This window comes from Brienomyrus brachyistius, chromosome 24, assembly GCF_023856365.1.
Source record: "Brienomyrus brachyistius isolate T26 chromosome 24, BBRACH_0.4, whole genome shotgun sequence".
Classification (NCBI taxonomy): Eukaryota; Metazoa; Chordata; class Actinopteri; order Osteoglossiformes; family Mormyridae; genus Brienomyrus; species Brienomyrus brachyistius.
Window position 1 is genome coordinate 205,125 of NC_064556.1, and position 17,018 is coordinate 222,142.

Consider the following 17,018-nt stretch of genomic DNA (forward strand, 5'->3'; position numbering starts at 1 on the left):
GGGACATTTTCTATTTAAAAAAATCAGATTCAACATAGCGGGCAGTCGCTTTATTTTTCCAAACAGCAGCTTAAATTGTTTTAGGAAAAAAACAAAACAGATATCCTCAGTCACAAATTCACTGTGAGGAAGGAAGAAGCAAACACATCAGGCGTTACACCAGAGGCGCCCTCTCTCACTGTCCCGACTGCCTTGGGAGTTTTCACAGGAATTCAAATTCAGATGTGGCTTCCAAAATAGAGGAAAAATTATCCTTCATCTAAAACAGGAGTGTCAAACTCCAGTCCCGGAGGACTGGAGCCCTACGCTTTTTTGGGTTTCCCCTCATTTAACACCCCCGATCTAAAACGTACATTCAAAGGTAACCCAGCAAAAGTTCATTTCTGAAAAGTATATTCAGTCTTCCACCAATTGCTAAAAGAGCATCCAAAGTCTGTGTTGTGCTACAGCAAACAGTATTTAAAAAAAACACAACAAAGACTGACGATACACAACGTGCAGCCCCTAAATAGGGCTGTGCAGCTGGGACTTCCATCCACCATCTTCATCCAAGGCTGTGCGTGAGGCCGACTACCAGTTAGGTAACTGTAGAAGCAACTGCTGAAATGAAGGGGGTTGACAACAAAGTTAGAAGCCATACAGGTATGGTACAGACACCCAACAGTCATGAATGCCCCATATGATTATCACTGCAAATTCATGTAGTTCACAAAAGCTGTATTCATGCATTTCAGTACAGTCCTGCTACAATGCGAGTTACCACAATGCAAGTCTGTTCTAATGTGATTGATGTATTAGTACCCAAATCCCGTACAACATGGAATTGGTTTTGTATTTGCATGATTTCCAGTTGGAGATAAAAGCGTTATGCAAATTACATGATATAGTCTTAGCGAGAAACGCTACTTCCATGCAAAAACGGCTACCCACATAAGGTAATCCGGTCTCTCTTTGCTGAGTGCATGCCTAGCTGCATGGTGGCTGTGGCTCACTCCTCTGACTAATGATGGGTAAAGTGACGCTTCATGAACCATTTGCTGTATTTTCTGTGCCCACTAGATGGTGCTCTTTGTTCAAAAAAGGACTCAAAGCAACGTAAACCAAAACTACCATCTAGTGAGGTCAAAAATGTATATGTATATTTTATGACAACACAATATAGGACTATTGATCCCACATCGGGGAAATTTACTTGTTACAACAGTGTAAAATAGAATAGCTAGTACGCAATTTTAGTGAACACGAGGTTTTTCAGGAAAGCAAGGGCTGCGTTGTAACAGGACTGACTATATTTCTTTAATGAGTGTGCCCCCACCCAGCCCTCCCGTAGCCCTGCAGCAGCTGTAGGTGTTTCATGAGCATAAGGTGCTTACCTGGCTGCTCCTGTCAGACCACATCCTCAGGATTCTCTCCCTTCATGTACGCAGCGTTCAGGTTCTCTGTCACACAGAAGATGGGGAGGGGGGTGCATAAGGAGGTGCAGGAGCCTATTTCTAAATATCCTAAATAGCTGGGAGGCAGATGCCAGTTCAGCCCCCAGAAAACCCTCTGAAGTCACACCAGCTCCTAAGTATCAAAATTTCAAACTAAAAAAAACGCCTACATTTTCAGGTTTGGTTTACACACACACACACACCACAGCCCCTATCTCACTACAGCATCTCCAGCTTTGATCTCCATCCTTGTCTGAAGGACTCTCACCCTGCACGCTGAAGCACAGCCTCTTCTTCTGGTAAGAGATGTAGCTCCCAGCCGCACCTACGATAGTCATGGCCAAAGCGCTAACGATGCCTGCAATGGTGCCACTCTCCATGGTGGTGTCTGTGCACGAGAGGTGAAGAAAGCCGCTGTGACCACCGCATCCTCCTTTAGATACAGACGCCTGATCGGACTGATCTTGAGCTTGACGGTACACTCAGAGACGCTGTACAGTTCTGCATATAAATACACATGTTAGCGGGATGCCAATTCACTTATCACTGCGTACCAGAAGTGGCGTCGTCGGCTGAGTCTACAGTAGAGGGTCTCCCTCCCGCTAGGAAAAGAAAGATAGTAACATTCAGCAGTTTGCCCGGCTAGCCTACCGTTGTCCATTAAAGTCGCCTCAGTGATATGCAAGACAAGCTAGTAAGAAGACTAACATCTGGAAGCCTCTGTGATGCCACTAAAGGTGTAGCCAGCACTAAGAGCTGCAGGGTGAATCCTAACCATCTCTGCATTTAAACTGAACTACACACGTGAAAAACCTAGCTGTGGAACGAGTAGCCATAGTGACCTCTGCCATTGTCAGGAACATAGCCTCCACCATCTGCGATGCTGCTCAGGTCATCATCCGTGAACTGGCCACCTGTTGGGGGAGGGAGCGGATTAAAGTGGAGAGCAGAGCGCAGTCAGAAGAAAGGTAACCATGTATTTTCTGTGCTCCTGTAAGGCACAGAGATGGGCTCCCAAGAGTAATAGGTCACGGGAATCCCACTCCTGAGCAGAAAATGTGTTTCAGTGAACACTTCAGCAGATAAGCATTAGCTCACAAAAGAGTCCCGGCAAGTCAAAGCTCAGCTTCCAAGGAGATCCAAGTAAGATAAGTGTCAAAAAATGAAACATTTAAAACCCGTGAAACCAGCAGGAAAACGCTGGAATTGGCCAGGCAGCATGTCTCTTAAGAGTGACAGAATAGGGCAGATGGAGAGAGAAATGTGTCATCTCCCAGGGAGGTGATGCTACCATTAACTCCTGCGCAGGTTTCAGCTCTCATTCAGCAAAGAGACAGAAAGTGGGTCCTGTTGGCAACTGGGCCACAGAGCTTGTGTCCCTTCAGCAGAGGTGCATGACGGACACGTTTCTAAGAACTGTCCCAATATTCCGCTGGTGGAAATAACACAGCTTCCTACTTCTGCAAAAGCTCCATTCTGATATTGGGCAGGCCCCCTTGCTTTCAGACGAGCCGGAATTCTTTATGGCGCGGGCTGAACAAAATGCTGGAAGCATTCATTAGAGATTCTGACTACATCACATAATTGCTGCAGTTTTGTCAGATTCATGTTGCAAATCTCTCATTCCCATCCTAAGGATGCACACTGGATTCAGGTCTGGTCAGGGGCGGAGCTATAGGCGGAGCAGGCGAGGCCCCCACCCCTGGATTGTAGAGGACCATTCCATATACTAAATACATATGAAGTTATACTGATATAATTCCTCTGCAACTCTTGCCAGCTAGAACATAATATTTACACTTCATCTGAGACTTGCGATTTTATAATGTTCATGCCTGGTTGAGGTTGTTGGTCCAGAAAGTATTTCAGTTTCGCCATGTAGGCTACGTTCTTCAAACTGCTTGGATATAGCCCAATTATATGCCGTGGGCCTTTTAATTTGTTTGCAATTTTGTTATACTACATATTTCGGGATGTTTTATTGTAGTCTTTTGTAAATATGTATATAGTTTAGCCTAACCCAGCCACTTAAGGGAGTAAGCCAACTCAACTAGTTGCCGGGCCCAAGCCCAGATCAATGGGGAGGGTTGGCGTCAAGAAATAGACTATATCTTCACTGCATCACTGATGTCAAAATGTGGGAAATATGTGGTTGTATAAATAAATGCGTTAAAGTAGGTTAATGATTCTGTGCTGTTTAAATTGTATAAAAATTTTCTAGGCAGAGCCAAACAAATCTCCTCCTGTCTGAAAAGGCGTAGAAAACGCAATTCAGCCACTAAAACTTTACAGGTTTTGTGAGGGACAGTCGAATTCTCCTGCACCTGCACTTTAAAACTCGTTTCAGTGCCGCCACATACACACGTGCACAGAGGGGGAGGGGGACCTGATCGGTGTTTTGCCCCTTGTGTGCAGTTGTTCCGCCACTGGGTCTGGTGACTGGGGAGATCCCCGAATGACAGTTCACTCATTGTCCTGTTCATGGAAGCAGTTTGAAATGACTTTGTAACATGGTACATTATCCTTCTGGAAGTAGCCATGAGACGATCATGGGGCTGAAACAATTACTCAAATAATTTGATTCATAAAAATCCTATAGATGAATTCTCTGCCTCGATTGTTCGCTTTATGATCCATGTAACTATTTTGCAGACTGCAGCTGCATGAATGTTATTGACTGGAGCACCAAGATAAAAGTGTCATTAGCTGTGTAGCTGTGTCCCAATCCAGGGGCAGGATGGCAGATACGCGATGGCAGTTAATGTACTGAACAGGTGCTTGCTGCACTTTCGTTTAGGGGTTGAATTTGCAAATTTAAAGACTGGTCATTTCTGACCATCTGCATGCCTCAGCAGAAATCAAGCTTCATCAGACCAGGCAACGTTTTTACAGTGTTCAGATGTCTAGGTTTAGTGAACTTGTGCCCCAGTTTCCTGTTCTTAGCTGACAGGAGTAGAAGCCTGTTGTTTTAGCTCATCCACCTCATGGTTCTGCTCGTTCCAGAGACACTTTTCTGCTCACCCCAGTTGTAAAGAGGGGCTGATTGAATCACTGTAACCTATCCCCTTTCTCCTCTGATATCTCATCAATTCAAATCTGTCATTTCTGCCCACAGACCTGCTGCTCGCTGGATGTTTTTCACATCTATCTGTGTAAACTCTCAGAAACGGCAGTGCGTAAAAATCCCACAGCAGAAATTTCTGAAATACTCTGATCTCTTGAGGTATCAACAAGCATACCTCCGCCAAAGTCAGTTTGATCATATTTCCCCCCATTCTGATGACTAAATGAAGCTCTTGACCTGCGTCTGCACAATTTCCAGTTTTTGCTACGATTGGCTGATTAGATATTTTCATGAACAAGGTGCACAGGCATTCCTAACAATAACAAAGTGACTGGTGAGTTAGTCACCAGCAGGTGGTGGAGAAAACCAAATCAAGCATACAGGCAGCACGAGGAAGCCCCAGTGATTATGAGGCTCCTCACTGCAAGGCAACCTACACCCAGTCCCCAGGACACTGACCTCTATCATTCTTGCGTTTCTCCCCAATGTCATTTTTCGGGTCCAAAGCATCAGACAGGTCAAAGCCATCTGCAGCTGTATAGAAGCAGGGAGATCAGAAAGGACAGATCACATGGCAAGAGAACATGACTGAAGAAAACGCAGGGATGAAGATCTGGAGGACATGCCATGCAGAGCTCTGTATCAAACATCCCAGCCGCTAGTGACACTGGATGCATTAAGCATGGACACCTGTTGGCCAGATAGTTAAGGATATGGCCGCTTATGTACAGTCGGCTATTGGAGTACCTTAGACGTATCGCCTGGGAAAATTACTCTGATGAAATATCCAGCCACTTTCCTCATACTACACTACTCTGGAGAGCGTGGACAGGCAGCAGGGTCGGTAGCACAGCAGCCTGACACCCCCAGCTTAGGGGAATATGGTTCCTTACCTACAGGCTTCCAAAATGTTGGCTATTGGAGTACCTTAGACCTATCACCTGGGAAAATTACTCTGATAAAATATCCAGGGCATTCATGTCCAGCTACTCATACTGCACATTACTCGGGAGAGCAAGGACAGGCACCATCGTGCCACAGTGGAAAAAGTCATGGTAAGACAGAACATGGCAGGAAATAAGTGAAGCCCACACATCCTTCATGCTCTGGGATGTTACCTGGCTTAGGTTTGGGTCTGACTGGTGCTTTAGTGATGGTCTTCATACCATCTGCAATGTCCAAAATTGATATAAAAACTTGTAAGTTGTGACAACATCCATCCCTCAGCACGTGCAACTTAAATGGCTCACAAACATCAAAATATTCCCTCAATGTCATTTTCTGCAAGGAGGTCATAAAAGAGCCTGCAACAGTTATTTTGCTGGTGAAGCATAACTAAGAAATAAGGTAACACTTTACTTAAAACACTCATGTAAAATGCATTGTAAATGCCTTATGCATTCACGATGCATTATAAACGCGGCTGTAACTATTTATAAAAGGCATAACACATTATAGCCATGTTTATTATGCATGATGCCCTATGAAACTCTCATCAATAATGCACTATAAATACCTTCATAATGCGTTATAATGGCTTATACTGACAACTGAGACTCTAGGAAAGACAGAGGGGCCAGAAACGAGCCAGACACAAACCTCCAGATCTCCCTCCTCCGGCTCCTCCTGTTCCTCCTCTAGTCGGTCCTGGATTAGGCTTCATTGTTGCTATATAAAAACAGAAGACATGCTCTCTCTATTTATAATATTAACCCTCGTCTTCTGTGAATGGAAAGCTGAAAATAGTGATGGTGAAAATAAAAAGAACATTTCCAGGTGCATCTTTAAATCTACCATCAAACCAATGAAAGAAACACATGCAAATTTCTACGGAGCTGGACGTCCCTGTTAATTATGCATGAGGTTATTGCATTTCCTGGTTGGGAATGATATTAGGACCAGTCTGTTTCCAACACAGACACTCATTAGCATGACAATTCAAAAAGTTTGTCAATGATAATTTTTTTAACTTTGTAGACACATTGTAATAGTTAAGATCTGGAACCGATCACATTTGCATACAGATAACACCAATATTAAAGCAATGCCACACAGTGATAGCAAAGAGTAGGATTGCCTCAGACTCTAGAAGCTGTTAGTGCGATAACAGAAAAGCATTTGACAGATCTTTTGCAAACTTTATTTGCGCAGGTGAAGAACTGGAACCTCTGACATTCTGAGAAACGTGACCCCAAAACTGAACCAAGGCCGCTTAGTAGTGGCGAAGTGAATAGTGACTGTAAATGACATTTGACCTTATGAATGTGATGAGGCAAAACGTATCTGACAGCCCTGATTACTACTTCACACAAACATCATGGATGGATATCTACACTTGATTGTATTTTGAGACAAACTGTTCCAAGATTTTAGCAGCAACGCTAGGTGGCAGCCAAGGAAAGAAAGGGTAGCTGCCAAGGATACTTATAAACTTATAAACACAGCTTATAAACACAGCTTATAAACACAGCTTATAAACACAGTAACTAGTAAAACGTTTGATGTGTCTTTATCAAACTTTGCAGACACATTGTATGGATGATGGTCTGGGATTTTATTTAGAGACAAACTGTTACTTAGTGGTGCCCATATGAATGGACAGCCAGACAACAAACCTGATTACAATGAGACAAGTCACACAAACTTGGGATTTTAATAACTTTTTGTTAGGGAGGTGGAGAGTGTGTAGGGGGCCTAGAGATTGTAGAGGTTTAGGGGTGTGTGGCAGGGGTAGGGATTAGGTGGGAGGGAGAGGGTGAGGGGGCTGTTAGGGGGGAAACATCGGGTGCCTTCATGCCAAAGTTCTGTAACTTAGTGCCTGGTACAAATGCATGGGTACAAATGCATGGGTCTTCTTGCCTTGGGACTTTTGTAGCTTCTGGCCATTTTCGAGTGTCACTTGAGCAAGGCCCTTAACCCCCCAGCTCCCTGGGCGCCGTTACAGGTGGCAGCCCTTCACAGACAGCTTGCCCTACTGCTCTTATTATTAATAAGGGCTGACAGTTTCATCTCTGGCACCGGTAAATATTAGACAGAAGTACTGCAGTGCTGGCGGTGGCCCTTGGGCAGAGCGGCCACATGCTGGAGAGACACCAGGGGGGTATTTTTCGTACGTGGATAACTCGTTTAGCCGCACGTAATTGTTGACGATTTGGCATGATCCTGGATCTGTCGGTTTTCCAAAACTCTCGCTGGATGTGTTGTCATAGTAGCACATCCAAATCCTCAAACCTGCTCGGAGCAGGTTTGTTCTGTGTAAACAAGGATTAGCTCGCACATGTAATCAGTGTCCGTGCATGGAAATCCAATCAGCCATGGCGTCGCCATTTATGGATGAGCGACCAATTGATATCGGTGCGCAAATTATAAGAAGAGAACTTCATATAATTTGGGTTTTGCGCGATCGGCAAGATCCTTTATTGTTCCCAGAGGAAATTCTTTTCGAAAGATACCGCTTTAGCTGAGGGGGGTTATATTGTACCTCAAAGATTTATTAGCACCTTATATTCAAAGTCAAACTAGGCGAAGTATATATATACACCCACACACACACCTTCACTTTAACCTGTTCCCATGTTCTCATTGTACTTGTTTGATCTGGAATTGTGACATACATTAAAATCCCGTTATCGCGGGCTCGCATATACAGATTTAGCTTATAACAGACAAACAATTAGGTCCCCAGGGTCAGTTTTATAGCGTGCCGGTGATATCCAGCGCAGACACGTACTCGGGATAGTCACCAATTAATAGTTCAATTAATAGTCACGCATCTGGTCAGGTAAAGTGGGTTTACTACCTGTATAATATAATACTCTATACCACAAGTGTGTCTGCTGGGGTGTGGCATGAGTAAATGGTGTCCTGTAGTTGTGTTCTGGGCAAACAGCCACTCTGGATATAACGGACTGTTTTGCCAAGTCCCTTGAAGTCCATTATAACGGGATTTTACTGTATTAAATAATAATTAATCTGATACATAGGAAATGAAACGCTGCGCAGAGTAAGTACAATGAAGATTACTTTAAACGTTTAATTTGTCGGCCACTTTTTGCCAGCCGTCTTTTCTTTTGCCGTGTTATCTTCATATAATTGCCGTGTAATTCTGCATATTAGTTCTCGAAATTCTTCATATCCTTCTAATACGATGTCCTGCTCCGCTTGTGTGAAAAGGTGCGCCCTTCCTTTCGTCATTTTGTTACAGCCTATCAAAGACTTGCTGATCATGTTTTCTAGATTCGATCTATATGGACTTTTCAGATTTTCGGATGAATGGATCGAGCTAGACTAATCTACTACACAGCTGCCTTTGAAAAACCGATTTACCCCGGATGAGTCCACCCATCCAGGATGAAGCATCTGATCTCGGATGATTTAAGCGACGTACGGAAAATACCCCCAGGTGTGTATAAACAGCTCTGTGCATTTATCATGTATACTGTCGTTATTGTGTGTACTGTAATGTCATGTGTCATGATTAATGTTATCCGTGGAAAATACTATGTGTGCCCACCGTGCGACATGTAAGTAGTCAGGGCGGCCAACATGGTGGGCAGAGTGTGTGATTTGTAAGTGTGACTGGCATACATCTTCAAAAGTCAATTTGTGCTTTTTCCCTGCTTGTCTGAACTCTTTCCTGCCCCGTGTCCATGCCACAGTATACTGGTTACCGATCGAATTTTCTGATGCAGAAATATGGCGATTTAAGCAAAAAGGTGTTAATTTCATTAAGTGTAATGGAGGTACGAAAGTAATCCCATCTGCTCAATCCACACTTTAGTGTAACTTCCGTGTAACTTCCAAGTAAGCGCCGGTGCTTGTCGTCAACCAGGCAACAAGCTATTGCTCTAAGTGCCTCCGCAGTAGTTTGTGTTCGAAGTACCTGGTTCACAGTAGAAATTAAAAAGGGTTTTGAAACTGCCTCTTAGGAACTGCAATTGTGTCGAATGGTTCTGGAAAAAAGGGTTACTGTGGTGTGAAAGTGCCCATTGTTGTTAATCCAGCAGCATGTGATTGTGTGTATAATGTAACAAAAGTATTTTTCTTTATATTTCATTAATTTTTTCTCTTCATTGACAAATATTTAATAGGAAATTATATAACTGATAATAAAAAGACTAACCCTAACTTCTTACTTGTGAAACTTCACAAATAGACAATAAAAATGCAACACCATCAAACAACATTCGCACACACAGTTTTATATTTTATGAAGTGATATTTTAAATATATCAAATGTTTTCCTTCAATATGCAGAAATTTTAGCAGCATGACAATTCCTACGAAAAATGTGACTTGTAAAATGAATTTAAATACCTCAGCAACAGTGGTCCAGACATATATGCATTTCAGTTAGGGTTAGGGTTAAGGTTAGGGTTAGGTGCAGCCCCTCGATGTGGGCCCTCCAGGGATGTGAACCCAGGATCACATGCTCCAGGGATGTGAACCCTTAATTGTTAGCACAAGGTTCTACTTGCTGGGCTACAGGAGCATTGCAAAAGGCGTGCTTTCCCAGACGCCGAGGTTACACATACGTGTCTCATCCTCCATCTCGTCAAGGGCATCCCAGATGTTTAAGTCCTCGGACGGAGCTGCGACGCACAGGACAGGCAGGGCGGTAAGAAACACATCTACTCTTAGACACTCCTCCTAGTCTAAGTATATGAGGCTTCCCCAGTATGGATGTAACAAACAGTGCACTTTGCAACAAGGTTTGGCTCTCCTAATGCCCTGCATGCACGCACACTGCACACAGAAAGCAGTTTTCATTCCATCAATGCACAACTCATCTGTAATGCCAGTCTGGTTTTAACAAATGCCACTGCAGATGATGCTTTATTTTAAGAAACAGCAATGTAAGCCATTTCTGTATATTAAAACGAGATGTATGCCACAGTTTTTGTAAGTTGTAAGTTTTCCTCTGAGTGACGTTTGCATGGACTCCTCACAGGAGACAGTGGTTATTCACATAAGCGCTGCATTGTAACCCCATTCCATCAACCATGTAGAAAAGAGGGACGCCGGCTCAACGGAATTTAAATCCAGCCATCGTTTATTATTTTTTAAAATTTCCTTCCTTGTCCAGCTTGGTCAGCTAACCTCATTAACTCATAAGTCACATTACTACTCGACAATGTTTTTGTTGCTTGCGGCACCAGCAGATGCACTAAAAGAGATTAGTTCCTCTAATTTGAACACTATAAAGTCTGTTCACATTCTGAGAAAATAATTTTTTCTCTCTCTCGGTCTCTGAAATGGCCTTGCAGACGTAGAATGTGCACATTTATACACGTGGCTAATTTGCATTGTCAGTTTACAGTAATTTCTGGGGATGGGCCAGTCTCTTCAGCGCACACACCTGCAAACATCTCTACGACATGTAAGATTCATAAACTATGGTGAGTACCTTGATTTACGCAAGGTTTTATAAAGCTGCTGTTTACTCATTTGAGCATTTGAGTTTTCAAAGATACGTACATTGTTCCATAAGAATTTCTGGAAATTTTTATAAATGAGCTCCCACATCTCTAGGCTTTTCGCAGAAACATCTCCCGCCCCAGGTGACATAGGAGAATGTTATTCAGCAGAACACCAGGTTCCAGGTGTGATTAATAATGAAGCAAGGAGCTGCACTCTGACAGCAGAAATGTACTACAGGTCAGACATCTGCAGCTGTAGAGAAGCAGGAAGATCAGAAAGGGCAGAAGATGCAGGGATGAAGATCAGGAGGGTAAAGCACGCAGGGCTCTGCACCAAACATCCCAGCTACCAGTAACATTCTCTGCATTAAGCATGGACAGTTGGTGGCCTGGTAGTCAAGAATGTGGCCCCTTACCCGTAGGGTTCCGAAGGTCGACTATTGGAGTACCTTAGACCTATCATCTGGGAAAATTACTCTGATGAAATATCTAGCCACTTTACTCATACTACACATTACTCTGGAGAGCGTGGACAGGCAGCATAGTTGATAGGACTGCAGCCTGAAAACCCCTGACTTAGGGGAACATAGCCCCTTACCTACAAGCTTCCGAGGGTCGGCGCTTGGAGTTCCTTAGACCTATCACCTGGGAAAATTACTCTGATGAATTATGCAGCTACATACCACACATGACTCTCGAGAGCTTGAACAGGCAGCACGGTGGGTAGTACTGCAGCCTAATGCCTCCATTTTAGGGGGCCCCCAACCCCCCCCCCTTATCTGTGTGGTTTTTGCGCAAAGCCAAAAAACAGACAGGTAGATTAAATGGGGTCTCGGAACCCCCGAGAGTTTCTGTCTGTGGGAGTGTGAACCCTGCAAAGGACTGGTGTCCCATCCAGGCTGCTCTTTGCCTTGGGCCTTGTTTTTCCTGAGGCACACCTGTTACTCGATTATCCCTTCCTCTGGTTACAGCCCTCGTGTGAATCACCCCAGATGCCTCTCGTCTGCTCCCTCGTTAGTGGTGTATATAGTGCCTTGAGCTCCCTAATCCGCTCATTGATCTTGCTCTCTGCTTGTGCTCCCGAGCTTGCCCTGCATTCTCTCCTGATTCTCTCTACCCTGCTTTATCACCTTGTGGTTTATTTCCTTTTGTTTTGCTTGGCGTTTGTCCAAATAAGGTCCCTTTTGGTTTTCCCTATGCTTGCCTTTGTTCTCATCCTTCTCTAGACGTGGCACAAATCACTTCTGTAATAGTCGAAATACAATGTTTACTACATAAATATACTATATAGAACCCAAGAGAACAATTCAGAAAGTTCCTCTGTCAGAAGTGGCATCATTCTGCTCTTTTGAATGCAGCATAATGTTCCTTTAAGCTGACATATTAGCTGCTTTGACTCTCCAGGCAGTAGATGTCATTATTCAAGGCTGTTATGACTGTACAGGTCAAATTTGTGAAGGTTAACTTAATGAATTTTCATTAGTTTGAGGCCTATTACAATCTAGCACTAACCATACATGCAAGGTTAAAGGTCATGGAGAGAGGTGAAGTCACATGCACTGGGATCTTAGCCCTCCTTTGGGTCTGGCTGGCATATTAGTGACGGTCCTCATGCCATCTAGAAAATTTAACATTACTATCAAAAAAATTGTAACTAATTACAAAAGGTCGGTGTTATTTGTTTTGGATCATTGATCATGAAATAATGGTTTCTTGCAAATTGTGAAATGAAGACGTCACTGTAAAATAACTGTTTGTGCCATATATCTTTTTGGTTCCCCTTTACTAACACTTTCTCTCAGCCAATAAACTAACACAAGGGAAAAAACTGCTAAACCAGCTGAAACGCCTGAATATAAGAGAGACGAGCCAGAAATAAGACACACAAACCTCCAGGGCTCCTTCCGCCAGCTCCTCCAGCACCTCCTCCAGCGCCTCCTCCAGTTGCTCCTGGATTAGGCTTCATTGTAGCTATATAAAAACAGAAGACATGCTCTCTTTGTAATATTGACCCTCACCTTTGGTGAATGCAAAGCTGAGAGTGATGTTTACAAAAATCAAGAATTCAGAATTTCTAAAATCCTTATCACAATCTTCATCTGTACTAACAAATGGAAAAAAACAAATGCACTTTTTTACAGAGCACCTTTCCACTGCTAATAATGTGAGATCTTACTGGTGCATGACATTCAGCCCAGGTTAGTGAGTCAGGAAATGGTACCTACATGTTTTGTCCACGATGTCATCAAAGGCGTCGAGGAGGTCTAATTCCTGGCAAAACACTATGACGCACAGAACAGGCAAGATGGTGAAATGCACAGAACTCTTAACCATTATGTAGGTATTCTGAGCATTTAAAATGGTGATGCCATTATACCAAACTGGAGCCCCTCCTCCACCCAGAATGGGAATAACATTTTTTCAGAAACATGTATTTTTCATGAAGCACATTATTTATGATTGGCTAGCTATGTCTGGCTGTGGACAGGGGTTGATAACAGCAAAGTAGAGAGGGCTATTCCAACTGTGGTGTGAGGGCGCTGTCAGCCAGATGAGATAAAGGCACTGTACTCGGCAGAGCAGCACTCTGAAAGCAGACACATGTCACAGCTTCTGAATTACAGGAAGTGGCTATGAGATTTCACTCCTGCGGTCTATTACATGCATCTTACATCCACACGCCACATCCTGCAGCAAGACAGGGCAACACCTGGGACCGGCAATCCCTCCTGCAGATCAGTAAAACGGCAGAGAAACTTCCCAGGAGCGCTCTGCCGTGTCTGCAGGACCTTTACAGTGTCCACTGGCACCATCAGAGACTATGGCAGTCCTCACACCAACTCTGTCGCCTGATGGAAGCTACTGCAGCCTCATACCGAGGACAGTGACGCTTTTCCCGCAGACTGTTTGACTGCTGAAAAGCCGACCCCTGCCAGCCTAAGTCTGACTTTGCTAAGGGACCTGATAGCTCTGAAGTCACAACACTACACATAAACCTATTTATTGCACATTCTGTTTCAACGCCAAACCTTTGTATCAATCTGCACAATTTTCCCCACCAATCAGGTGCTTAGCTATCTCGCTGTCTCTGTCCGCCATACCCATTATGTTTACATGTCTTACTATTACGTTTATAATTGTGGACCCCCACTCTACAGGCTCCGTGTGCACATCTTCTGTGCGTGTGTGGGTTTCATTTATGGCACCAATGACACCAGTCACACAGAACTATTAACAGGGGTGGTGAAGAGTTGGTATATTTCCAAAGGAGATGGTTTCTGTTCTTTGTTACCACCCGTGTGCCATCCCATGACAACCCCAGCAAAAAAATACCTAAAGATAAAATGGCTGGTATAAGAGAATTAAAATAACTGTAGTGATTGGTATAAAATTCTGACAGTTTTGCCAGCATTTCAAATCAGTCTAGTGCTTCTTAAAAGCTTAGTTAAAATTTTAGGGGAAAAAAACTTGCCGTATACGTGGAAAAAAGTATTCGGTGGAATGAAACGATGCTACTGATAAAATTACCAAACTGGTTTTCAGGGAGAATTGCTCTGTGACACAGATGATTTTTTTTGATGGTCTGGAACTGCGCTTCTCTTGCAAGTAGAAATGGCTGTACGTCAACTGAGTTTGAATACGGCACTGTAACGACAGCTAGCTGATTAACAAAATGACACCATTCCAGGATGAAACAGGTTGCTGATCAGTGGAATCTCATTCCAAAACAGACCCTAATAATGCAATCACGTCCTTTTCTGAAATTCATAACCAAATTCAGAAAAGCTAATTCACTGGATTACCTGCATTTTGGAGACATATCTGTTAGATATAGCTGGGGAACAAACATAAATATATACACAGAGTGGATGTGGAATTCTAACCCATAACCCTGAAGGTGCAAGACAAATGCAGTCTATGCGTGATTGATCAGCTGTGCTGCCTTCTGTATGTTGGGCACATACTTTGAGGTGACATAAGACTTCGTTTTTTTTTGTACAAATGGTCGTGCAGAATTCTACATCGTCTACAGATCTCATCGGACATTACCTTATTACCTTAAATTACCTCAAACATTAAAATAACTCGGTCTGTAATATTAAATAAAACTTTCACAAACTGAAATAAGCGGTTAATTCAATTCCAGAAGCACTATCAAAATACACCAACCAAATAATCGTTGGGCAAAAGGCAATGATTTCCAGAACTTTCTAAAGTAACGTTCAACCCCAATTTCTAATACAGTTGTTCAGCAAAAAGAGCGGATCCCATACAGGGACAAAGACGTAGTGAGACATTTAGCGCTGGGGTGGCGAAAAAGAGAAAAAGGCATCAGCTTTAATAACGTGGTAATTCGAAGCGACTTTAATACACAAATATCGGCAAAACGGAAAGCACATCGGAAAAGTTTTGCGACTGTACACTGGTTTATAATAAAAATCAGAACCGCTTCGGTGTTTAAATGTACGAAATGTTTAATTCCCGGTTGTTACGGCCCGGTCTGCGTGTATGCCCAGTGCGTGCGATCGCATGATCCCAAGTCCGACTTACCCCAAACCAGCGTGGGGTTAAAACTGCATCGCAAACTCAACAGTTACTATGCTATACACCTTTGTTGTTTGACACATTACATTTAATTTTCCGATCATTTATTAATGAAGTTTAATTCTTGAAAAACATTTTAACAAGGGAAACTAAACGCGTTCACGCCAGAAAAAAGTAAAATCCTTACCTTTTATAGCCAGCACAGAAAATATTGTCACGAAAAGTAACGGCGGACATTTAGCCATAACTGCAGCTTCACTTAGTAATGTTGAGTAAAGGTTGGTGCGGTTATTTCCGAATAAAAAAAAACGGCAGATTTCTTTATGAGTCAGGTTTTGGAGAAGCACGCGAGTACCCGTCCCGACAGCGGCGCTCGGGGACGGCCCCTGCAGTCCCCTCACTGCCACCTCCTAACGGCGGAACTGCTGCGTCTCCCGGCTGCACGCCTATTAACCTACAGAAGTCATTCTTTATTTATCACTTTAACACTCCTTAAAGTCTGCCTTTGGCTTCTCAGCCCGAACTGTGTAATAGTTAATCAGGGAGTAAAGAACAGAGATCCAGTTGTCTTGTTCTTGTTAGTCTGTTTCAGACGTCATAACTGCATGAAGAGATTCTCCCTGTGGAAGTGTGTTTTTGGAGGTGGGGAGGGAGACAGTGAATCCATCACTGTAGCTTTAAGATCATACCAAATCGGCTATTTTAGGGGCGGTGAGTCACCGCGTGACGGACACTCTTTCGGAACAACAGATCCCCGTTGCTATAATATGAAGTTTCACCTGGTGGCAATTCATAATTACCCAGAAATATTTCTATTTAAATGTGTCTATCAAAAAGGAAAATAAATACTCGGGAATCACAATCATTAAGGAACTAAAGGGAAGAAGAAAAATAAAGTTGGAAAGTAACTTAAAAACGAGCAAGACATTTTAAATAGTTGATCACAAAGGGATATTTCTGTTTTTGGAAGAAACCAAAAGTTGAGCTCTATGTACTCTACATACTCCTTTACTATTAAACGACTTTAATTAAAGTCGTTACAATTTAATGTGGAGTGCAAACCATCACACTAGAAAGGTCACATTTTTAGACAGGATAACCTTTCAGTGAATGTTTTCGGCAGGTGACTGACTCAGTGAGTCAGGAGTGGATGTTATTAGGGCTGGGTACTTTGTCTGGTCTTTGCTTTCCTGTGAAGTTTTAGGGGCATGCACTGGTCAGAGGATTTGGCCCTATGGAGGGCTCAGCCTCTTGAAGAAATGCTAACCACCCCCTCCCCACACACCCCACACACATCAGTCCTGATTACAACATGGGGTACAAAATGAACATGGAAATAAAAGAGAAATCACTAATCAGAAGAAGATGATTGGTTCACAGGGGCCCCTGTGTTTGGTTTCCACCAGACCTACATGTGACGCCCACACAGGCAGGACCACGCAGCTGCAGACGATTGGCGGCTGTTTGCTTCGCTTCTTAAGCGGTGAGCCCAGACGCTCGGTGCCAAGTATTGTTGCCCTTATTTATAATGTGCCTTACTCAGCGATTCTCTGTCTT

The 17,018-nt window shown here is 43.3% G+C and overlaps 1 protein-coding gene across 3 annotated transcripts; it reads right to left on the bottom strand.

The window, feature by feature from the left end:
- Nucleotides 1–35: 35 nt before the first annotated feature.
- On the bottom strand, nt 36–16,111 carry LOC125720079 (CD99 antigen-like protein 2). Of its 3 annotated transcripts, none has more exons than XM_048995131.1 (12): nt 15,649–16,111; nt 13,142–13,198; nt 12,807–12,887; nt 10,032–10,088; nt 6,097–6,165; nt 5,616–5,666; nt 4,957–5,031; nt 2,276–2,347; nt 1,988–2,035; nt 1,702–1,821; nt 1,374–1,439; nt 36–597 (listed from the first exon to the last, which is right to left on the bottom strand). In XM_048995131.1, exons 1-11 carry the CDS (start codon nt 15,704–15,706, stop codon nt 1,387–1,389), a joined length of 741 nt encoding a protein of 246 aa, XP_048851088.1. In that variant the 5' UTR covers nt 15,707–16,111; the 3' UTR covers nt 36–597; nt 1,374–1,386. The 3 variants fall into 3 exon arrangements, with proteins under 3 accessions (XP_048851088.1, XP_048851087.1, XP_048851089.1); XM_048995130.1 differs by having other exon boundaries at nt 36–600; XM_048995132.1 differs by lacking the exon at nt 10,032–10,088 and having other exon boundaries at nt 36–600.
- Nucleotides 16,112–17,018: the final 907 nt, after the last annotated feature.